General features: G+C 41.0%; 1 protein-coding gene across 1 annotated transcript in view; it reads left to right on the top strand.

Moving 5' to 3' along the window:
* Positions 1 to 5,650: 5,650 nt before the first annotated feature.
* The window catches only part of IGSF11 (immunoglobulin superfamily member 11), a 305,220-nt gene continuing 284,329 nt past the window's right edge, over positions 5,651 to 26,541 (top strand). The window contains exons 1-3 of the mRNA XM_063446461.1: positions 5,651 to 5,683; positions 5,772 to 5,801; positions 5,832 to 6,387. Coding sequence (XP_063302531.1) covers positions 6,216 to 6,387 — 172 coding nt within the window. The 5' untranslated portion in view covers positions 5,651 to 5,683; positions 5,772 to 5,801; positions 5,832 to 6,215. The remainder of the gene's footprint in view (positions 5,684 to 5,771; positions 5,802 to 5,831; positions 6,388 to 26,541) is intronic.

Genomic DNA, 26,541 nt, shown 5'->3' with positions numbered 1-26,541 from the left:
GATAAGCCCTATGCTACACAGCTAGAGATATCTAAAGACAGCAAATCCTGGGAAAAGAGCAACTGCCTTAAGCTCTTGAGAGTACAACAATGCAAAACAACAGAAAAAACACACAGGTTGCGCCAAATACCAAATAAAGGGAAAATAGTCCAACTGGGTATAGTTTGCAATTTTCTTGTATCAAATATTCCTGTATCCATTGGAATAAAGCTTGGTCCACAAGTACATTCGTAAAACAGATAATAAAAATCGACAACGCAGATTGCTGTAGATAGTAGATACTGTCAACTTTGTCAATGCTCACTCACATGAATTGGAGCTTATAACCAGCTCAAGTTTTGACAGCACGCAGTAATATATAATAATATGGGTATTTCTTGTAATAGACAACCAGGTTAATAGTGAATAGTGCCCAGGTGTTTAAAAGGAAAACTAACTGGCAATTTTGTAATACTGTTAGTATATGTGTGGATACAGTGAATACAAATACACACTCACAATGAGAGAGCCCATAACACAAGCTCAACATATCAAGCATCTGGTGGTATGATCCCCAACAAGTTGATATGCATAGGTTCTGGACTCCTTGGTCAGGGTACCCCATGAAACATAAGAAAGCAATATAGTGTACTCTGTATAGCTTAATACAACATAAAAAGGTGGTGGAATCATACGCAGACTTCGTTGAGCAGTTTAATCTGCTCAGGATGATCAGCATTAGTGGTATGATCCCCACCGAGGATTTGATGCATTGAACAAAAAGTAAAAAAAAATATGGAAAAATATTTAAAAAGTATATGGCCCAGAACAGTAAAATAGTTAGCCAAAAATACTTTATTAGATAAGGTGTAAAAATAAAATCCAACTGCGACTATGCAATGTGTTTCACCTAAACAAGGCTTTATTAATACAAAAAATATATTAAAAAAAACATTCCCTATTTACCTCCTTAATCTTAGAATAGTGAGGGGCCTCCTCCTCGTCTCCTGTAAAAAAAATCCTGCTTGCCTTCAGAAGTCGTCTTTCTCCTCAAGTCTACTTTTCTTCAGCCTTAAAAAAAGGCTATATAAAAAACCTAATTACCCAAAGCTATCATTAAAAAAAAGAAAGAAACAAAAAATAAATAAAAATGAAAAACATGCCACAAACCAGAATTAATAAAAGTGAGCACAGCGAGGGCTTCCTGCAGACTGAGCTTTCAAGGTGGGAATAGTCTTTAAGGTCTTCAAGTACTTTGGAATCTTCAGAGGTCTCTGATAGCCAAATCTTGTCTCTCACGAGATTTGTGTAGCAATATTTCTAAATGCTGGGTTGCCCATTGTAACCCCACATAGGTTAATGTTTGTGCATTTTGATTCATCCTAATAGTTTTTCTCGGAAAAATAATCACATGGACGAAATTTGCTAAAACGAAAAGGCCAACTGGACGAAATGTAGTTAATCCAAACCAAACAATTTTCAGTTAAAGGACCACTCTAGTGCCAGGAAAGCATACTCGTTTTCCTGGCACTAGAGTGCCCTGAGGGTGCCCGTACCCTCAGGGAACCCCTCCCGCCCGGCTCTGGAAAGGGGAAAGGGGTTAAATCTTACCTTTTTCCAGCGCTGGGCGGAGAGATCTCCTCCTGCTCTCCTCCTCCGATCCTCCTCTTCTCCTCCCCGTCGGCTGAATGCGCACGCGCGGCAAGAGCTGCGCGCGCATTCAGCCGGTCACATAGGAAAGCATTCACAATGCTTTCCTATGGACGCTGGCGTGCTCTCACTGTGAAAATCACAGTGAGAATCACGCAAGCGCCTCTAGCGGCTGTCAATGAGACAGCCACTAGAGGACATAGGGGGAAGGCTTAACCCATTCATAAACATAGCAGTTTCTCTGAAACTGCTATGTTTATGAAAAAATGGGTTAACCCTAGAAGGACCTGGCACCCAGACCACTTCATTAAGCTGAAGTGGTCTGGGTGCCTAGAGTGGTCCTTTAAGCTGATTTGGATGAAACAAATGATTTGCTGTGCAGAAGTCTACTTTAAGTTTATATTGAATAAACTGTATAAAGGCACATAAAATGCATTATTACAGAACACTATACCCGGAAGCTTTTTATATTTGCACTGAATAGACAGTATATATGTGGACACTTTATATATGTATCTCTCACTATGAATTTATATTAGTCTCATTTCTTTCTCACATGATGTATTCCTTTACATTACACCTATCCAGAGGCATAACTAGAAACCACTGGGCCCTGGTGAGAAATTTCCCTGGGGCCCCCCATGTTTCTCATTCCCCCGGCCACCACCAGCCCTGGAGTGATGGGCCTGTGGCCCCCTGCGACTGTGGTAGTTCCGCCACTGCACCTATACCTCTTATAACGTTACGCTATAATACAAATTATCACTATATATTACCCCAACCCCAATATATCACCCAGTAATACACAGTATCACTATACATTACATCCAACCTAATATATCACCCAGTAATACACAGTATCACTATACATTACATCCAACCTAATATATCACCCAGTAATACACAGTATCACTATACATTACATCCAACCTAATATATCACCCTGTAATACACAGTATCACTATACAATACAGTCAGTATTAACCCTTTATTCCCTGCAGTTAGTCAGACAGTATTAACCCTTTACTCCCCACAGTTAGTCAGTCAGTATTAACCCTTTACTCTCTGCAGTTAGTCAGTCAGTATTAACCCTTTACTCCCCGCAGTTAGCAAGTCAGTATTAACCCTTTACTCTCCACAGTCAGTCAGTATTAACCCTTTACTCCCCAAAGTTAGTCAGTCAGTATTAACCCTTTACTCTCCAGTCAGTATTAACCCTTTACTCCCCGCAGTCAGTATTAACCATTTATTCCCCGCACTCAGTCAGTATTAACCCTTTACTCCCAGCAGTCAGTCAGTATTAACCCTTTACTCCCCGCAGTTAGTCAGTTCGTATTAACCCTTTACTCCCCGCAGTCAGTCAGTATTAACCCTTTACTCCCTGAAGTTAGTCAGTCAGTGTTAACCCTTTACTCCCCGCAGTTAGTCAGTTAGTATTAACCCTTTACTCCCCGCACTCAGTCAGTATTAACCCTTTACTCCCAGCAGTCAGTCAGTATTAACCCTTTACTCCCCGCAGTTAGTCAGTCAGTATTAACCCTTTACTCCCCGCAGTTAGTAAGTCAGTATTAACCCTTTACTCTCCACAGTTAGTAAGTCAGTATTAACCCTTTACTCTCCACAGTCAGTCAGTATTAACCCTTTACTCCCCAAAGTTAGTCAGTCAATATTAACCCTTTACTCTCCAGTCAGTCAGTATTAACCCTTTACTCCCCGCAGTCAGTATTAACCATTTACTCCCCGCACTCAGTCAGTATTAACCCTTTACTCCCAGCAGTCAGTCAGTATTAACCCTTTACTCCCCGCAGTTAGTCAGTTAGTATTAACCCTTTACTCCCCGCAGTCAGTCAGTATTAACCCTTTACTCCCTGAATTTAGTCAGTCAGTATTAACCCTTTACTCCCCGCAGTTAGTCAGTTAGTATTAACCCTTTACTCCCCGCACTCAGTCAGTATTAACCCTTTACTCCTAGCAGTCAGTCAGTATTAACCCTTTACTCTCCGCAGTCAGTCAGTATTAACCCTTTACTCCCCGCAGTTAGTATTAACCATTTACTCCCCGCACTCAGTCAGTATTAACCCTTTACTCCCAGCAATCAGTCAGTATTAACCCTTTACTCCCCGCAGTTAGTCAGTTAGTATTAACCCTTTACTCCCTGAAGTTAGTCAGTCAGTATTAACCCTTTACTCCCCGCAGTTAGTCAGTTAGTATTAACCCTTTACTCCCCGCACTCAGTCAGTATTAACCCTTTACTCCTAGCAGTCAGTCAGTATTAACCCTTTACTCTCCGCAGTCAGTCAGTATTAACCCTTTACTCCCCGCAGTCAGTCAGTATTAACCCTTTACTCCCCGCAGTCAGTCAGTCAGTATTAACCCTTTACTCCCCGCAGTCAGTCAGTCAGTAATTATTGCCTCTATGCACTAGGTGTCTATGCTGCAGTGGGAGAGTTAGCCGCTAGGTGTCGCTGTCCCGCACACTGTGAGCAGGCTGCAGAGACCATAAACAAGACGAGGGAGAGGGGCTGCGTCCTGGGGTTTCCATGGAGACGGCATGTCAGTGAGGGAAGGGGGAGCACGTGCTCAGGGCTGCAGGGTGGGACCCCCCAGGTGGGCTGACAGGGACCCCAACAGCAAGACACCCCAGTACCACCAACAGGCTTCTTACTGGCTCAATACCTGTAATGGCTATAGCACCCCTAACTGGGGTACTCATTATTAGGGAGACAGCAGCAGAGTGCCTCATACTGGGGGGATAGCAGAAGAGTGCTTCATACTGGGGGGATAGCAGCAGAGTGCCTCATACTGGGGGGATAGCAGCAGAAAGCCTCATACTGGGGGGAATAGCAGCAGAGTGCCCCATAGGGGGGTAGCAGCAGAGTGCCCCATACTGGGGGGATAGCAGCAGAGTGCCCCATACTGGGGGGGTAGCAGCAGAGTTCCACATAGGGGGGTAGCAGCAGAGTTCCACATACTGGGGGGATAGCAGCAGAGTGCCCCATACTGGGGGGATAGCAGCAGAGTGCCCCATACTGGGGGGATAGCAGCAGAGTTCCACATACTGGGGGTAGCAGCAGAGTGCCCCATCAGGGAGAGGGAGTCCGCAGCAACATTTCTCCTGCTGAATTGCAGGATCCAGGTTCAGCACATGAACAAATCAGGAAGACTTTGAAGTCCCACACATTTTCACCCAGAGGCAGCAGATCTCTTGATCTTTAAATTCATGAGATCCCCCAGTCAGTGATCACCCCAGACTTTCCTCAACATGAGATTACACCCCAGAGACTGTATAATCCGAGGCTGTCTACAATCCTAGACACTATCACCCAGCAAGTGATCTCACACCCCAAGCACTCTACAACCAGCCAGCACTGTCTTCTACACGTGATCTCACATCACTGGATCTCATTCCAGTAGGTGATCTGCTCCCAGGACCTCAATCCAGCAAGTCATCTGCTCCCAGGACCTCAATCCAGCAGGTGATCTACTCCAAGGACATCAATCCAGCAGGTGATCTACTCCAAGGACCTCAATACAGCAAGTCATCTGCTCCCAGGACCTCAATCCAGCAGGTGATCTACTCCAAGGACCTCAATCCAGCAGGTGATCTACTCCAAGGACCTCAATCTAGCAAGTCATCTGCTCCCAGGACCCCAATCCAGCAAGTCATCTGCTCCCAGGACCTCAATCCAGCAAGCCATCTGCTCCCAGGACCTCAATCCAGCAGGTGATCTACTCCCAGGATCTCACTCCAGTAGGTGATCTGCTCCCAGGACCTCAATCCAGCAAGTCATCTACTCCCAGGAACTCAATCCAACAAGTCATCTGCTCCCAAGACACCTCTTCAGGTAATTCTTCCCAGGTCCTCTCTCCAACTGGTGATCTGCTCCCAGATTCTCTCCCCAGGTGATCTCACATGACCTCTCTCCAGTAAGTGATCTGCTCCCAGGTCCTTTCCATATCCCCATGAGGTGATTTACCCCAGGACCTCTCTCCAGCAGGTGATCTCCCAGGTCTTCTCTCCAGCAGGTGATCTCCCAGGTCTTCTCTCCAGCAGGTGATATCCCAGGTCTTCTCTCCAGCAGGTGATTTACCCCAGGACCTCTCTCCAGCAGGTGATTTACCCCAGGACCTCTCTCCAGCAGGTGATTTACCCCAGGACCTCTCTCTGGCAGGTGATTTACCCCAGGTCCTCTCTCTGTCAGGAGGTGCTGAGACCTCCCTCTCCCCAGCAGCCAGGTCCCAGTGCTGTCCTGCAGTCTGTCCTGGTGCACGTGGAGGCTGATGTTAAATCTCTCTCTCTGCTGTGTGTGCGCATCCTCCTTGGGTTTTGCAGCAGAGCAGCGAGCAGCTTTTCCTAGTCTGGGATTTGGCTGTGCATGGACCAGGTTTAAAGGATCTGCTGCCCTGCATGCTGCAGCCCTGTCCCAGGCTCCCTGCCTGGATCTCCCAGCCCTGGGGTAGGGGGGCAGGATTGGCTGGGCTCAGGGGGGGCAGTTGGAGGGATCCCTGCAGCACACGTGGGTGAAGATTCCAGTCTGCTGTCTGCTGCACGCTGGCTGTGTGTCCTCTGGGGCTGCTGGGGGTCCATGTGTTTGGGATTTTTTTGGATTTGTGCTGACTCCTGGATTTGGGATATTTTTTTGGAGGTGCCCTACACAACGTCCCCTCTCCATCTGGGCAGAAGTGCCCCCTACAGGATGAGGAGACCGGGATACAGGGGGATCTGGCTGGTCCTAGGTGCTGTGATCTACCTGAAAGGTAAGTAATTTGTATATTATATGCTGTTATATGTTGATCACACTGTGTGATGGGATGTTAGTGCTTCAATCTACTGGTGCCACATGGGTCCTGTCTGGAACTGAGTCAGGTTCATCCCAGGACAGGGGGACCCAGGACTTTTCTATTCACTAACACTGTGATCCCTCTTACACTTCTGTCCACTATGATTGTGATCCCTGTCACTATTATATTCACTATCACTGTGATCCCTGTCACTATTCTATTCACTATCACTGTAATCCCTATTACACTTCTGTCCACTATGATTGTGATCCCTGTCACTATTCTATTCATTATCACTGTGATCCCTCTTACACTTCTGTCCACTATGATTGTGATCCCTGTCACTATTCTATTCACTATCACTGTGATCCCTGTCACTATTCTATTCACTATCACTGTAATCCCTATTACACTTCTGTCCACTATGGCTGTGATCCCTGTCACTATTCTATTCACTATCACTGTAATCCCTATTACACTTCTGTCCACTATGACTGTGATCCCTGTCACTATTCTATTCACTATCACTGTGATCCCTCTTACACTTCTGTCCACTATGATTGTGATCCCTGTCACTATTCTATTCACTATCACTGTGATCCCTCTTACACTTCTGTCCACTATGATTGTGATCCCTGTCACTATTCTATTCACTATCACTGTGATCCCTGTCACTATTCTATTCACTATCACTGTAATCCCTATTACACTTCTGTCCACTATGACTGTGATCCCTGCCACTATTCTATTCACTATCACTGTGATCCCTGTCACTATTCTATTCACTATCACTGTAATCCCTATTACACTTCTGTCCACTATGACTGTGATCCCTGCCACTATTCTCTTCACTATCACTGTGATCCCTGTCACTATTCTATTCACTATCACTGTGATCCCTGTCACTATTCTATTCACTATCACTGTAATCCCTATTACACTTCTGTCCACTATGACTGTGATCCCTGTCACTATTCTATTCACTATGACTGTGATCCCTGTCACTATTCTATTCACTATCACTGTGATCCCTGTCACTATTCTATTCACTATCACTGTGATACCCTGTCACTATTCTATTCACTATCAATTTGATCCTTTACATTTCTGTCCACTATGACTATGATCCCTGTCACTATTCTATTCACTATTACTTTGATCCCTTACACTTCTATTCACTATCACTGCGACCCCTCTTAAACTTCTGTTCACTATTACTATGATCTCTTCTTACTCTACTATTCACTTCCTCAGTTATCTCCTCACTTGTATTCACTCTCACTGTGATCGCATCACACTTTTCTGTTCACTATCACTGTTCTATTCACCATTACTGTAGTGGCTCTCACATTTCTATTTACCATTATTGTAGTGACTCTCATATTTCTATTCACCATCAGGATGATCTCTTCTCACTCTTTTATTCACTATCACTATGGTGACTATTTACTATTACTGTTATTACCCCTCACTCCCCTATTCACTATGAATGTGATCCATGTCACTCTTCTAATAACTATCACTGTGAACTTTCTCACTCTTTATCCTTTAATAGTTATACCTCTGACTCTTATTCACTATCACTGTAATCTCCCCTCACCCCTATATTTACTATTACTGTGATCTCCTCTCACCCCTATATTTACTATCACTGTGATCTCCTCTCACCCTCATATTTACCATCACTATGATCTCCTCTCACTCTTATATTCACTATCATTATGATTCCTGTCACTCTTATGCCACTATCACTGGGATCCCTGTCTTCTATTCACCATCACTGTGATCCTTTTCACGCTCTTTTAGACATTATTACTATGATTTCTCTCACTATTCTACTCACAATCACTGTGATCCCTCTCACTCTTCTATTCACTATTATTGTAGTTAATTCTCACTCCTCTGTTCACTAGGACTATGATCTCTTTCTCACTCTTCTACTCACTATCACTGTGTTTGTCTATTTACCTCTCTTACATGCACTATCACTGTGATCCCTATTATTCTAATACTCACTACCCCGCTTATATGCACTATCACTGTAATCCCTCTTATTCCTATGCTAACTACTCCTCTTACATGCACTATTACTGTGATCCCTATTATTCTTATACTCACTAACTTTCTTATATGCACTATCACTGTGACCCCTCTTATACTCACTACCCCTCTTATATGTACTATCACTGTGACCCCTGTTGTACTCACTACCCCTCTTATAAGCACTATAACTGTGACCCCTCTTATTATACTCACTACCCCTCTTATATGCACTGTCACTGTGACCCCTCTTATTATACTCACTACCCCTCTTATAAGCACTATCACTGTGACCCCTCTTATTCTAATACTCACTAACCCTCTTATATGCACTATCACTGTGACCCCTATTATTATTTTACTCATTAACCCTTTTACATGCACTATCACTGTGACCCATCTTATTATTATTATACTAACTATCATTACCCATCTAAGCTGCACTGTCACTGTAACCCCTTTTGCTATCTCACCTTCTATTTATAGACTGTGTTACTGTGTTTTATATACTAACATTTCGTTTAACTTTATATAACACACTCAGTTACTACCTAAATCTTTTACCTCCTGTGTGCTCTAATTTACAGTCATTCTGTCTGCATTCACACTCACCACTCCTCGCACCCCAATAAACACCCCCTCTGGATGCATTCTACATGCAAACTTATCACTGCACCCCAGTTCATACACCCCATTGTGTTCCATTTACTCACACAGTTTCCCACTCGTGCTGTATTGGAGTAGAATATTACATTTAATTCTATACTTAGTTAATCTTTTTCTATTTTCCATGTTAAGGTTTTTTTGTTTTTCCCTGACACACATTACACTGTGCACTATGTTTCTTACTGTGTTGTAAGGATGCAGGAAATTAATAAAACAGTCCATCCATATGCTTTGCTGCATGGACCAGTTTATTGGACTTTGAATAATCGATACCATGTAAAATATTAGTGCAATAATTGTATTGAAAAATACTTCTACTGGATGGGTTCTATGCTCTAAAAGTTAACTTGCACCAACTTTGCAGCTAATTTGCAGACTGTCGAATGAAGTAGCTCACTTAAGGACATACGTTTCGATTCCATGCTTGGGACAATAATTTACGTGACAACCAATCAACTACAAGTTCAGTTCAAGATGGCTTCCCTTAATGTGCCATGGCAGAGATTGCTAATGTCAGCAAACAAAATCTATATATATCTTTGTCCAAGCTTATAATATATATGCAAAAGCTGCCAGAAACAATTCTAACAGTAAATGTTGCTCCGAACTTTGGTCAGACCATCTCTGTTTGCCTATTATTAACACAATCCAATCATAGGGACTTGGTAGTGGGCAAAAAGTGGGTTCTATTAAAACCTGGGACGCTGCGGGCACACAACCCCAACAAAAGTCTTCCATCACCCCACATGGGTAAATAATTCAAAATGGTGCCTTGGGTAAATCACTTGCCCATCATTTTGTCAAAGTGACAACACTTTAACATGTCTGTGATTTATTGGTATTTATCATATACAGCTATCAGTCGGGCCCTGGAAAGGCTATGGAATGAACCTGTTTGAATTTGCACTCGAGAAATATTTGCCCCTAAAGAATTACACAGGAAAATAAGTTTGAATTATTAGCATTGTTCATTTATTAAATAGATTAAAGAATATTTGGTGTTATGTTAAGTTGTGGCAATTTTCTTATTGGAACGTATTTATTCCCTTATTTGCACCAAAATATTATTTACTGGAACACTTGTGTCATTTTGTTTTCTTGGTCCATTTTGGATCGTTAGTCCAAAAAAAGTTGCCTAAGTGTGTCCTTTTTTAAACAGAATTTTACACCACTGTGCAAGTGGTGGGTTTCACAATCTTTTTGTCTAAGGAATAAAACATCCTTCTAATCCAGGCTTCCCCAAACTCCGGCCCTCCAGGTGTTGCTGAACTACAACTCCCATGATTCTCAGCCAATCTGTTTCATTCACATAAACATGGGCGTTGTAGTTCAGCAACATCTGGAGGGCCGGAGTTTGGGGAAGCCTATTGTAATTGCAATATCTTTTTTCCTTCTACTTCTTCTTTGTCTTATATTGTGAATGTAATCAATGGTAAAATCCGGATAAAAATCAGCAAAATATCTGAAAGAGGAATAAAATGTGACAGCTAGAAGCTAGATTATTTTGGTGCACTACAGAAAACGTGTAAAAAAAAACAAACAAAAAACCTTTCCATTGTATAAAAATGGAGCAACACTTTTGTACATAAGAAAATAGAACATGCACACAAAACAGCACAAAAGTGAATGTGACAGTTTTTACAGAAAACATTTGTTACCTCTCTTCTAGTAGTTTCATTCTTGTTAAATTGTTTAGATTTTCTGCCATTGACTAGTTTCTTTACCGCTTGGATGCAGAGTCATTGATGTTAATGGTTCATGCATTTTTAAAGGGACGCTCCCAGCACATAACCACTATAACTTATTGTTACGATTGTGATACAAAGAGGTTTTCAGTGTAGAGCCCTGTGTTTCAAAGTGATCTCCTGACACCCAAAGCCTAGTCTCTCGCACTTCCATTTTATCTGTCCAAGCTCAGGAGGCAATGATATGAATTTTGAAGCAAGAAGAGGAAGAAAGAATAGACAACTGTTGCAGTAGATCCTGAAATATGATAGGGGTCCATTCGTTCTTGGAGAATTGCAAAGTATAGGTCGAAGTGGTAGTGCCCCAGCTTTCCCGTCTTTTCTTCACAGTATAGTGAATAAGGTAAAGTGTCTCCGGTGGACACCAAAATTCACTAAACTGGCCATAAATCATAATTCTCATGAGTGTAAAACTAATCAGCGATTCTAGAGATTCTCATTGTACCATGACGTGTCTGTCATGGGGAATTTTACTTATTGCCAAAATGACATTGTAAAACGTTAAGCAAGAAGTTGTTTTCATTTAATTAGAGTTGGGATATTGGTATTTCCCTGGTATTTTCCAACTGACACATGTTGACATACAGAGATACAGTATACTTTGGCAATTTAGAAACCGCGGTAGAAAATAAACTATTTCCAATATATGGTGCTGTTAAATGTCTATTCTATCTCCACTCAATCCTAAATATCCTTAACCCCTTAAGGACACATGACATGCGTGACATGTCATGATTCCCTTTTATTCCAGAAGATTGGTCCTTAAGGGGTTAAAGGGACACCATAGTCCCCAGAACAACTACAGTTTATGTATGTGCTGTATTTGTTCTGGTGCGTATAGTAAGTCCCTGCAGGCTTTTTGCAGTAAATGCTGTCTTTTCAGAGAAAAGGCAGTGTTTATATTACAGCCTAGGTATACCTCCACTGGCCGCTCCTCAGATGGCTACTAGAGGTACTTCCTTGGACAGTGCTGCACAGTGTGACTGACATTCAGTGTCTCCACCCTCTGCATGGAGACACTGAACTTTCCTCATAGAGATGCATTGAATTAGGAGATGCTGTATGGCAAGTGTGGTGTTTGGCTCCACCCCGGCCAACCCTCCTCCTTGGCTGAGAACATCAACATTCCTATGGGAAAGCATTGTGATTGGCTGAGATAATCACTTCTGATAATGTCAGCCAAGGAGGCAGATCAGGGGCAGAGCCAGCACCAGCAGACTGGAATAAGGGAAATATTTTACTATATATTTACAGTCTTAAATGACTTGCAAGTTCAAACCAAAATAGGCAAATAGAAAAAGTAAAAGATTCAGCGATTCTTTTTTAAGATATGTAGACTATTTTCAATGAACTTTTTTGCAATTTAGTGTCAACTCACCACCAATCTGTGTTTAGTAAATAGACCTTCAGATCTCTTTTAGACTTGTCATTTAATATTCCATTATTCATACCAGAGTTTTGGATTTATCCACTAACACTTAAGTAAAACAAATCTTGTAATTATTATTAGTTATTCACTACATTCAGAATTCTAGTGAATTTAAATCCAAATTGCAAAATTGAGGCTAAAATTGCCAAGTTGTGACTATGGCTTAGTTGAACTTTTTTTTCCAAATCCATCATTGTTGCCGAAATGTAGCCATTCATATGAAAATTATGAGCTGTAGTGTGCATATTGCTATGAGCTCTCTGGCGCCAGCACAATGTGAGTATTGAAACCGTTTGGGGTTTTTTTTGTGTTTTTTTTTAAAGGTCAACTTGTGGCCACTTCCTGCCTCCTCTACAGCCTACAGGAGAAGCGGAAGCTCAGTGTCTAAGCTAAGCCTGGCAGTGCAGGGCTTATCTTACTGGCTGAGGGGGATCAGCTGACTCGTAGCCAACGTGGGGCCTATCTCAGGAAAGCTTGCTGGAGATCTTAGGAGGAAGCTTCTTCTGGCTGCTGAGAGGAGGCAGCATGAGGTGATTGGTGGACTTCAAGTAAAAATGAAAACCTTTCTAAAATAGTGTGACTAGTTACAATGGGAGCTCAAGGGAACTCCTGGCACCAAAACCACCTTTACAACATGCTGTAGTGGTCATGGTGTGTGTGGAGTGTTACTTTAATTTGCTGAAATTCAGAGCTTAGTAACACTGTTGGCCTGTGAGAGGTGTACTGCATTATTCCATCCCCTCTGTCCTCAAAGGGGGGATAACTTCCTCGCTGTCAGACAATTTGCTCCATACACCAGAAATCATTTAGGGTTATTCAATAACGTGAGAAAGTGAGAATTGTCAAGAAATCTAAATGAATTTAAAGTACATTTAAAATTTAAGGCTAAAGTATCCTAGCGTTATGCCTTAATAATTTAAGGCCAAAATGGATGACTTGGAACAAGTCTCCAAGTTAGCTATGTTTCCAGTTTAGTTTTTGGTCTAAAACGTAAAATTCACTTTGAATTCCCTACAAATCTTTTTCAGGACTTCATAACTACTACTATGGATTATTGTAGATTACATACCTTACTTACCAAAGAAGTAGTGGTTGAAATAAAATAAAGGGATACTATAGTCACCAAAACAACGTTGGCTTAACCCCTTAAGGACACATGACGTGTGTGACACGTCATGATTCCCTTTTATTCCAGAAGTTTGGTCCTTAAGGGGTTAATAAAGTAGTTATTGTGTAAAGATCATACCCCTCCTGTCTCACTGCTCAATTCTCTGCCATTTAGGAGTTGAATCAATGTAGTTTCTGCCCTAACCACACCTAACCTGACTGTGACTGACACAGCCTACACAAAAAAAATGGTTTCATTTTCAATCAGATGTTAATTTACTTTAGGTTTTATCTTCTGCTCTGTTAATGGAACTTTAATCACACACAGTAGGGTACTGCCATGTCTAGCAAGCTATAAACAGTGCAGAAGATACAAACTTCTAAATTAAACAGGCTGTGCAGTAAAGGAAATGTAAACATTAATATAATGTACCCAACTTTGTTCTTGCAACCCTGTTAAACCTCATACGATTGATTATTGTCTTTTCTAAACAATGCCAGAATTCTCTTGTATAATATGTCACATTAATAACACGTTATTATGCAAATTTTATTGTTTAATAATTACAATTCGGAAATAAAAAAAAATAAACATTAAATCTTACTTTACAGGAAGAGTTTAGGAAGGCTGTGTAAGTCACATGCAGGGAGGTGTGACTACAGCTGTATAAACAAAGCTACTCGCGAACATTTTCAATATAACTGCCCACATGCGCACAAAGACAAAGTTACAAAGAAACTGCAGCACCTATTAATAACGCAAGCACAATACGGCAACATACACAACTCAATTAAAAAAAAAAAATAGTACCGGCCCACCAAGGGACTCCAAGATCTTGTTTTGGGACAGTACTACTAAAAGGATGCCATCTTTGTGATGGGTATACATTGCAACGGTCAGGAAAATGCCGACTATTAGTTTATATATGTAAATCATTTTTAAGGTTTTTTTTTGGGGGGGGGTTTCATAGTGTACATATCTTGCATTGTCATTTAAGATGAAAAAAGACTCAGATCCATTAAGTTACCCCTTTCACATATCTGTGTTGCTGCTGGGGATCTAATTACAATAATACAATGTAATTGGATACACAAGAAAGGGGATCTAATAAACAAAAAAGGATACATCTATACATAACAAGTAATATATCACAAGTAATAAAGTTACACGATCAATGTAGATACATTATTTGCAAGGATCACATGAAAAAAAAATGGGGGGGAAGTTTTGTAAAATATTTTTTTTTTTTTTAAATACATTTTTTTTTTATAGTGAGACCATAATTGTATTTTGTGTTTACTCTTTGAGATTGTTTTTAGTAATTGCTATTCCAGGTGTGTATGTATTTATATTATTGTTTGTAATTATACCTTTTCTCTGTGAAACGTATTGCTTACATGACCGTCGGTTTAATATTGTTGGATAAACTTATAAAATGATAAAATATTTCTGAATAAAATTAAAAAACTTAAAATAATTTAATATTATGAAACATATGTTATAGTTTGAAATATTGATGTATATATTTTATATGTGATAATATTATTTGAATCGTTTTTAAATCCTATTAAATCGAGGCTATAATGAGCATTACTCAGCTGGCGTACAAAGCGTTAACCCAGTACTCTCTGGAGCAGGTAATTTAGTAGAGCAATCTATTCTGTTTGCAATGATTTAGGTGCCTGAAGGATACATTGACCTCCCACATGGCCCAGTGTGTTTGCTAATTGGTGGAGTTATTTAGGACTGTAGTACGGAATGAGTTATATTCTGAAGGACCGTTTAAGCAACAATAAGATCTTTTAAGGAGGTTGAGCTTGATTTAAATGTTACGGCCTACATGATATTCAGCACAACCGCGCAGAAGAGGCCTGGAAGGCTTTACTGCTGAGTGGGGTTGTTAATTTGCGCTGCTTAATTAACTAGAACAAGAATATTGCTCTTCTGTTTAAAACTCTATTTCAAGGTGCTTTGGAGATGAAAGCAGATGGATTGATAGGTTAACGTTAACCTGTAACATGGGTGGGTTTTAAATTTAACCCTTTTACTGGCAGGCGCTTCAGCTTTTAATCCATTCATTTATGTCCTATTTTCTGCACTGTGGAGTTAATTTCACCAAACATACCTCCCAACATTTCAAATAGACAAAGAGGGACACTTTAATTTCAGGGGTGTGAGTGGGGGTGTGGCCATCGTGAGAAATTTCAGGTGACTTACTAATAACAATTTTTGGAACTAAATTGTAATTTAGAACAAATACAATGTATCTTATTTCCACAGACTGACTTCAGAAACACATTTATTGTAGTTTAGACACATTACTGGGAGTATTATTGCTGTGGAGCTCTGTTATACACTCAGACACATTACTGGGAGTATTATTGCTGTGGGGCTCTGTTATACACTCAGACACATTACTGGGAGTATTATTACTGTGGAGCTCTGTTATACACTCAGACATTACTGGGAGTATTATTGCTGTGGGGCTCTGTTATACACTCAGACACATTACTGGGAGTATTATTGCTGTGGAGCTCTGTTATACACTCAGACACATTACTGGGAGTATTATTGCTGTGGAGCTCTGTTATACACGCAGACACATTACTGGGAGTATTATTACTGTGGGGCTCTGTTATACACTCAGACACATTACTGGGAGTATTATTGCTGTGGGGCTCTGTTATACACTCAGACACATTACTGGGAGTATTATTGCTGTGGAGCTCTGTTATACACTCAGACACATTACTGGGAGTATTATTGCTGGGGAGCTCTGTTATACACTCAGACACATTACTGGGAGTATTATTGCTGTGGAGCTCTGTTATACACTCAGACACATTACTGGGAGTATTATTGCTGTGGAGCTCTGTTATACACTCAGACACATTACTGGGAGTATTATTGCTGTGGAGCTCTGTTATACACTCAGACACATTACTGGGAGTATTATTGCTGTGGAGCCTGCCAATCAATCAGGCCAAGCCAAAACACAGGGCAGGACATGCAGGGAGCACCGTTTCATGTCCTGTTTCCAGCTGGGTCTTAATACCCTCAAACAGCTTGAGTGTGTCTAATGACAGGACTGGAAATTTGGGACTCTCCCGCCAAAATCAGGACAGTTGGTAAGCCTGCATTTGTGTTCTCCATCATAATGCGCTGTAGATGTGTTCCTGCTTTATTAATAAATCCTAATAATAATAACAATCTGTTCCTTAGGAAGGTTTTACACACGCCAGGGTGGATTCTTTACTTCACTCTGAAAATGTTGATAACATGAAAACCAGCGAAGTCATTTGTCGCCATTTCTGAGAATGATTACACAATGACTTCTCCTGCATTTTCCATTTCACACAACATTGGGAGGTAAAGGGTAAAAGAACAGCGAGGGCTTGATATTCTTTTATCTTCTGTAATAGTAAAATTCATTCTATAGAGGTTTTCAGACATTTTCTGTTACCCCCTGGGTGTATCCTGTCTCGGACTCCTTTTCTGAATCCGTTTTCCATGTGAATTGCACGTGGTAACATTAACTCAATGGTGGCTGTATTTGGAGGCACAGATGTTTACTAGTTGCATGTCCCAAGATGCTCATTCAGAATTTAGGGAAATTTGCAGGATGATGGAAAATTGATGGGTTACTCTAACCTTTTTGGTAAACCCTTTTTTTCCTGTAGTATGCCCAATTGGGAGTTAATCACGACCGTAAATCCCTGTAAAAGGAACATAAACGTACCTGGGTTCCAGCACTGAGCAGAGCTTTCCACGCCCACACTGACATCACCGCTACCCTCGCAAGAGAAGCATTTGATTTGGCCGTTCTCAATAGCTCATAGCACATGCACGTTCTGTGAGCCAGTAAGGTCAGGGAGTGGCAGGAAGGGATATACAGGGAGTGCAGAATTATTAGGCAAGTTGTATTTTTGAGGATTAATTTTAATATTGAACAACAACCATGTTCTCAATGAACCCAAAAACTCATTAATATCAAAGCTGAATATTTTTGGAAGTAGTTTTTAGTTTGTTTTTAGTTATAGCTATTTTAGGGGGATATCTGTGTGTGCAGGTGACTATTACTGTGCATAATTATTAGGCAACTTAACAAAAAACAAATATATACCCATTTCAATTATTTATTTTTACCAGTGAAACCAATATAACATCTCAACATTCACAAATATACATTTCTGACATTCAAAAACATAACAAAAACCAATCAGTGACCAATATAGCCACCTTTCTTTGCAAGGACACTCAAAAGCCTGCCATCCATGGATTCTGTCAGTGTTTTGATCTGTTCACCATCAACATTGCGTGCAGCAGCAACCACAGCCTCCCAGACACTGTTCAGAGAGGTGTACTGTTTTCCCTCCTTGTAAATCTCACATTTGATGATGGACCACAGGTTCTCAAGGGGGTTCAGATCAGGTGAACAAGGAGGCCATGTCATTAGATTTTCTTCTTTTATACCCTTTCTTGCCAGCCACGCTGTGGAGTACTTGGACGCGTGTGATGGAGCATTGTCCTGCATGAAAATCATGTTTTTCTTGAAGGATGCAGACTTCTTCCTGTACCACTGCTTGAAGAAGGTGTCTTCCAGAAACTGGGAGTTGAGCTTGACTCCATCCTCAACCCGAAAAGGCCCCACAAGCTCATCTTTGATGATACCAGCCCAAACCAGTACTCCACCTCCACCTTGCTGGCGTCTGAGTCGGACTGGAGCTCTCTGCCCTTTACCAATCCAGCCACGGGCCTATCCATCTGGCCCATCAAGACTCACTCTCATTTCATCAGTCCATAAAACCTTAGAAAAATCAGTCTTGAGATATTTCTTGGCCCAGTCTTGACGTTTCAGCTTGTGTGTCTTGTTCAGTGGTGGTCGTCTTTCAGCCTTTCTTACCTTGGCCATGTCTCTGAGTATTGCACACCTTGTGCTTTCGGGCACTCCAGTGATGTTGCAGCTCTGAAATATGGCCAAACTGGTGGCAAGTGGCATCTTGGCAGCTGCACGCTTGACTTTTCTCCGTTCATGGGCAGTTATTTTGCGCCTTGGTTTCTCCACACGCTTCTTGCGACCCTGTTGACTATTTTGAATGAAACGCTTGATTGTTCGATGATCACGCTTCAGAAGCTTTGCAATTTTAAGAGTGCTGCATCCCTCTGCAAGATATCTCACTATTTTTGACTTTTCTGAGCCTGTCAAGTCCTTCTTTTGACCCATTTTGCCAAAGGAAAGAAAGTTGCCTAATAATTATGCACACCTGATATAGGGTGTTGATGTCATTAGACCACACCCCTTCTCATTACAGAGATGCACATCACCTAATATGCTTAATTGGTAGTAGGCTTTCAAGCCTATACAGCTTGGAGTAAGACAACATGCATAAAGAGGATGATGTGGTCAAAATACTCATTTGCCTAATAATTCTGCACACAGTGTGCATAAATAAATAAAGGGTGTACGGAGGCAGGGAGGACTTAATGAGCTTCTCCCATCCCTCCCTCCGTTAAATGTAAATATCTTCCGAGTTAAAAGGAAAGTATAATTCTAATGTATGCATTATATAGATAATTGATAAAAAAAAAGTAAAACATTTAAAAAACAAGTTACATTTCCAAAAACTACAGCAAATATCTGTAGCAGGCAGATCCATTCCTCATTAGAAAGAGGCCCCACGATCACTAGATACTCGTCCTTGTGTGTGTGTGTAGTCTGATTCAAAACTATTATCTCCCAATAACAGCAGGTGTTGATGTTAGGAGATCACATGGGGTGCAGTAACACAGGGCACTGCCTACCCCACTCAGGGCTGCACAGGGAGCAGCTTGTATAGGGGCGCAAGGCTTACTTTGCTGCATCAATTCAACTAACAATGTGCTTGTGCGCACTATTGGGGTCTTTTGTATCTCCAGAAGTGACAGCAGTAAGCAAAACCTGGATGGTGGGACATGTCACATGAGCCGCGAATCAGAACTGTCACAGAATACAGGACTGCTCGTAGCTATGATTTACCCCGATTTGTGGGACAGCTCGATGTTATGGGTCTTTACAAAGAATGCTAAAACCTTCTGCTAGTTAAAGTGCCACTTTAATGCACATAATAAAAGTGTTAATATCATTTAAATTGTGCGACTTCTCTACCTCTGTTGTTCATTTTATTCTTGTCATTCCATTGTAGTTCATATAGAGGGCATCTTGCGATGCGTTCGCTCAGGGACATTACAGTAAATCAATCTAAGGGGAATAATGAAGGTGTTTAAAAGTTTAATCTCTGGTCCCTGGGGCAGTAGTTTTTGCCCTTAGATAGTATATCGTCCCAGATTTATAATTCCTCAGAGAACGGCAAGAAGGAAGGCAACTGACAAAAAATGCTGACAATATCCTGGTGTTCTGCAAAATAGCACATCACAGCTCAAATAATCAGCTTTATAAAAATGTAAAATATTACCAGACTCCGAAAAAGTGATTTTATACATTTAAAGAGGGCGCTTATACTGTGAGCGAGAGGGTGTCTTTAAGAATGAACTGGCGTGGTTTAAATTATTCACCAAACTTGTTATTGTGGAAAATTGATTATGGAATTACAAAGCTTGGAGCAACATAGCCAGGCTGGAAGAGTTCGGCAACTTCTCCTTGGTGAAAACCTTTGCCATTTCACAGTCAGGTCAGAGGAAACTGACCGTGTAACTAAAGTTTTGGGGCTTTGAGCAGGGCCGGACTGGGAACTAAAAGCAGCCCTGGAAAAAATTCTATAACAGCCCAATAATGCATCGCGCCAGCAAAGTGTGCTGATATAGAGGGTGAAAAAATAACTTAAAATTGAAAACTATTACTCCAACGAAAAAACGCATATAGGGCTTCAAAATAAACAAAAGAGCGCCTTTATTTTAAGCAGACGTACATTTGCATGTAATCAATGTTTCAGTACAATTACCTTGACATATTAAGGAAATTTTAGTAATGGGACTGAAATGGTGAATGTCTGCGGTTGCACATCTGTAAAAAATGAAGTGATCTTGTTCATTTTGAAGTTCTATGGGTGCACTCTTCACTTTGAATATGTTATTGTGCTGGAGTATCCAACTAGCAACAAGACTGGGCCAATACGTGCTCATTACACACACACACACACACACATATATATATATATATATATATATATATATATATATATATATTAATGACATTTATGTGTGTATTATGCATATATAAATATATATTAATAGATGTGTAAATATTATAGGCATAATTATATGTTACTAATACACACATTGTGAATTAGTGTGTGTGTATTACTGTCAGGGTCACATTAATTACGTCTGTCTGTACATTGTGTTAGCAAGTTTGCAGCAAAATGCATATATTGGAAGGAAAATCTATCTAATAAGAAGTCTCTCTCTCACCTGTCAATTAGCTCTTCGGCATAAACTCCCGTGCTGAACTGAGTTACAGGGAGAGCAGGAGACACAGGCGAAAATACATCCCCCCCAACACATACAAAAAATGCATATTCTCTTGTGTTTCTTTTAACTCCCTTATGAATTTCTTGCCTTTTTTGTGTTCCTTATTCCATAGTTACATAGTTACATAGCTGAAAAGAGACTTGCATCCATCAAGTGCAGCCTTCCTCACACTTTTTGTTTTTTGCTGTTGATGTAAAAGAAGGCAAAACAACAGTTTGAAGCACTTCAATTTTGCAACAAACAAGGGAAAAAAAATCCTTCTTGACCCCAGAATGTCAGTCAGATTTATCCTTGGATCAAGCAGTTATTACCCTACATTGAAAGATTATATCCTTGAATATTCTGTTTTTGCAAGTATGCATCTAGTAGCTGTTTGAACATCTGTATGGACTCTGATAAAGCCACTTCTTCAGGCAGAGAATTCCACATCCTTATTCTTCTTACAGTAAAAAAAACCTTTCCTTTCCCTTAGACGAAATCTTCTTTCTTCCAGTCTAAATGCATGAATAGATTTCCACACAATGGTTTGTATTTGCCTTGAATATATTTGTATAATGTTATCATTTCCCCTCTGAGGCAACGTTTTTCTAAACTAAATAGGTTTAAATTTGTTAACCTTTCTTCATAGCTGATATGTTCCATTCCTTTTATTAATTTTCTAGCCTGCCTCTGCAGCTTTTCTAGTGCCATAATCCTTCTATAGAACAGGTGCCCAGAATTGCACAGCATATTCAAGATGTGGTCGTACCTGTGATTTATAAAGAGGCAAAATGATATTCTCGTCTCGAGAATGAATGCCCTTTTTCATGCATGACAATACCTTACTGGCCTTAGCCACTGCTGATTGACATTGCACATTGTTCCCTCCTTTGATTTTTTTTTTTTTTACCTTGTTTAGTGTATCTTGTCTCCAATTGTCTCCTTTTTGCCCCTTACAGCAACCCTTGTAATTCTCTTTTAGCTTTCCTTGTATATCTTTTACTTCATTCCAGCCCCTGTGTGTCTCTTTTTACCCTTCTCCAGCCACTGTATGTCTCTCCCCCTAGCCCATTTTGTGTATGTCTTAGCCCCAGCCCCTTTGTCTATTTCTCCTCTTCCAAATCCCCTGTGTGTGTCTCTTTCTAACTCCAGACTCTGTGTGCCTCTTTCTCTTCTCCCAGCCACTCTGTGTCTCTTTTTCCCCCAGCCCAGTTTTTCCCCCACAAACATTGTGTCACTTTGTTCCCCTTCCCTTCTGTATGTCTCTTTGTCCCCAACAAACCTTATGTGTGTATCTTTCTCCCCTCTCCCTACACTATGATGTGGCTGTGCTGGGAATTTTGGGAACCGTGAGGGAGCATGATAGTTATCTCTGCCCCCTCCCTCAGTCCTCCTGTGTTGGCAGCTGGCAGTATCAGTCAGTGTGCCGCAGGACCGGTTAGGCAACTGCCCGGAACACTCACTGATACTGACAGCAGTCATACACCACATGAGATGGGGCCGCCGGCCGCAAGGTAACCCCGCCAGACGCGATATTGTTGAAAACGGCAGCAGGGCTCCCTCTCTATAGGGAGTTAGAGTTGTACAGCCCCCAGGTGCCGCGGCCCACCGTGAAATTTTCCTGTATCCCGGTGGACCAGCCCGGCTCTGGCTATGGAGATGGGGGCTGGATTGCAGGCACTTTAACAACTTCAATAAAATAAAGTTGTCAACGTGCCTACAGTGTCCCTGAAGCCATGCATCGCCATGCTAAGCTCAGACAAAGAACTTCCACTTCTACTGTATCTGTAATGGAAACAGTAGGCGTGCCAGGTGGACTCCAAGTAGGAAGTTAAATGTTTGACCACCAGCCTTGGGGGCGCTGGGGCACTTCTGTTGTGGTGATTGTGCTTGTAGGTACTCGTTGACACTAGACGCATCCTTGTTTGGTATTTTTCTTTAGTTTACCACAAAGTCCTCAAATTCACCCAGTTTGTCTTAGGTGGCCTAGCGCATGCTCTCTGACTGCATCAGGTTTCTTGACCCACATCCGGAGTGCTAGCATGCATGTGCAGCACAGGCCACAGCTGATCTGTGTCACTGACGTGGGTCTGGATTTCTCACAGAACACCTGCCCCTTATCTGTACATATGCAGTTAATCCATCCTATGAAATGTTTGAAATTTACATGATGAAAAGTTTTGATGAGTAAGAATTTCCATCGATTCCTTCGTCATTGTCTGATTTATTCTGTGAACGAAGCAGGATATATTTTGTCATCATCTGTATTTGCTGTGTGATGTCTACATTGACAGGTTCAAATTATGTGACAGTCAGCGTGGTTGTAGACAAGCAGTGCACCTTTCATTAAATCGCTGGTTCAGTGAAAGGAGATTGACAGGAAACTGTCTCTTGTTGGTTATCATTTTGCTAATGAGGGGCTGAGCAAAATGGGCAGAGCTGCCATCAGCAATCTCAGGGCCACATTAAAAAAAATATTATCTGGGCCCCCTCACCTAGATAAACACTCCATGCCACACACAGATATAGACATGTACACTGTCATACACACACTCTTTACACACATACACATTGCCAGACACCAATACACAATGTCATGCACACCCACAGTCACATACATATGTACACAATGTTAGGAACACACACACACACAGATTCCCGCTGTCAGACACAAATGCCACACTCACAGACGCACACACCGCATCAAACAGATACACAGTTGGGCATGTACACACAGTGAAACACAATATCATACACTGTCAGACACACACAAGCAGAACTTTTCAAGATTTTATTCATATTAAATTATGTTCCACAGTCGCATGTATACATATGTGATGTGAAATGAAAGCCCTGAACAAAATGATATATAAAAAGTTCGGGTGCACTTAATATGAAAGAGGTAAATTATAGTTGAACAGACATATAGCTCAAATTCCAGGTTTAGTTTTGGTCAGAACTTGTACAATTGTCTCTGTCCTTATGGGGTTAAGTAAAAATATATTTCCTAGTCAAACATAACAACATTTACTTATGGGTTAGCTCCTCCCTTCACGACAGAAAGGTCACGAAATAGAACTCTGAAATTTGGATACATTGATCTACCCCCTCCCCATCAGGAAGTCTGTTTTCCTGTCCTTCACAGCAGTATGGAAGAAGAATGTATAAGGAGACCTAAAATGTTATTTTATGCTTACCAAGCAATATTTTTGTAGGCCCTGCAAGGGTTCAGTCTCTAATCCCTGAAGACCCAGCAACAGCCCATCTGTAAGAGTTGCTAGCCTTTAGTGACCGGGGGTCTGACCTAACTCTTTCCTTGAGGGTATGACAGCGGTCCAATGGGTACAGGAGGCCAATCCAGGGCTAATCCTCTTTCCCTGAAGACCCAGTAAACAGAACCTACATGAAGTGACTACCTGGGTATGCATTGTTTATGTATTCCACCATGACCCGGGTCTGTTATAATACATTCCCCCACTGGTGATGACGAATGGCATATGTGGCGCAGATGGATGCCTATAGTTTAAACAATTTAGGCTGTCAGTTGCTCATATTGCCATTTCCCGCTGAAATATAGGTCTTCAGCAGTTAATATGCCTCTATGGCTGTATAGAATGTATCCCCACCTCAGGTAAGTACTTTAGTCATTTAGATTACAGATTAGTATAGGTATCTGGGTTTCTGTTCATTCTGTTTTTTTCTATTTGCTTCCATTGGGCTTCCTTCTAACAAATAGGCTTCATTTTAGGCGGCTTGTGGAGAGCATTTAGGTGGGTTTATACGTCCAATGATGCATTTTAGAAAAGAGATAATGGATATCCTGGCTGTATAAAGTCCGCCCAAATACCACAGTTCTGAATACAGAGAAGAGGCCAATACCCACGGTAAGAGAAAGCTTCCCTGCGTGACTTATTGAAGTACACAGTGTATATAACGTATATTGTTTGGATCTTATTGCTTATCTTACACACACACTCACTGACACACACACACACACACACTCACTGACACACACTCACTTACTGACACACACACACACACACACTCACTGACACACACACTCACTGACACACACACTCACTGACACACACACTCCCTCACTGACACACACACACTCCCTCACTGACACACACACACACTCACTGACACACACACACACTCACTGACACACACACACACTCACTCACTGACACACACACACACACACACTCACTGACACACACACTCCCTCACTGACACACACACACACTCACTGACACACACACACACTCACTGACACACACACACACTCACTCACTGACACACACACACACACACACACTCACTGACACACACACTCCCTCACTGACACATACACACACTCACTGACACACACACACACTCACTGACACACACACACACACACTCACTGACACACACTCACTCACTGACACACACACTCACTCACTGACACACACACTCACTCACTGACACACACTCTCACTCACTGACACACACACACACTCACACACTCACTGACACACACACTCACAAATTATGTATTTTTTTATTATTTGTATTGATGTATTGATTGTTGTCCACTCAGCCTTCCTACTTTTAGAAGAGCTGGAGTTGGTCTTTTCCCTGGGGTCCATTGGTAATGTTCAATAGCAGTTAATAATGCTTTATGTGTGCACACCTATACATAGAAATGAGAGATGTTACTATAGTATTTCTCTGGAACTACAATGTTTAACATTGCAGCACTAAGTGCAACAGGGACAATGAACCCAGACCACTTCATTTCACCCCGTGGTCTGGGTGCCTATAGTGTCCTTTTAACCCCTTAAGGACTGTTCTGTTTTGGCCATGTTGTACGTTAAGGACCGGGGCTGTTTTTACACTTTTGTGGTGTTTGTGTTTAGCTGTAATTTTCCTCTCTCTTATTTACTGTTCCCATACAAGTTATATATTGTTTTTTTGCAGGACAAGAAGGGCTTCCTTTACATACCATTATTTGTATCATATCATATAATTTACTTGTATTATTTTTATGTATTTATTTATACAAAGATATATATAATTTCATATATATTAATATCAAAATACAGTTAGAATAAATGACATTATATATATATATATATATATATAATTTTTTTAATGTATTTTTACTTTTTTAAATTTATTTATGCGTATATATTATATATACATATATCTATAGTGATTTTATATATATATATATATACTTTTATATAGTATATAATAATATAAAAATACACTTTGTATGACACTATATATACATATTATATATAGATATATTGTCAGACATATATTATGTTTTTTTTATTTATTAACATTTTTGCTAACATTTTTATGTATTTATTTATTTCCCAACAGCAGGGAGACTGCCTGTCAGTTCAGGCAGATACTTGGACACCTATACGTGGACACTTATTGTGGCCATGTGACTGCTCTGTTAGAGCGATCACATGGCCGCGGGGGTCTAGTTGGCCGAGGGGGGACTATCTGGGCTGTCAGGCAGTCCCCCCAGACCCGGAGCAAGGCCGAATGGCGGCGATCGGGTAAGTAATTATGATGGTTCAGGACCGTCATCAGTCCTCAAGGGGATGTTTCTGATGACGGTCCTGAACCGTCATTGACTGTTAAGGGGTTAAATATGATTTAAAACTTGTGAATGCTAGTTGTTTGTATCACCA

Source organism: Pelobates fuscus, chromosome 1 (assembly GCF_036172605.1).
Source record: "Pelobates fuscus isolate aPelFus1 chromosome 1, aPelFus1.pri, whole genome shotgun sequence".
NCBI classification, from domain to species: domain Eukaryota; kingdom Metazoa; phylum Chordata; class Amphibia; order Anura; family Pelobatidae; genus Pelobates; species Pelobates fuscus.
Note: the sequence above shows the minus strand (reverse complement) of the source record. Positions and strands in the feature narration are given on the sequence as shown.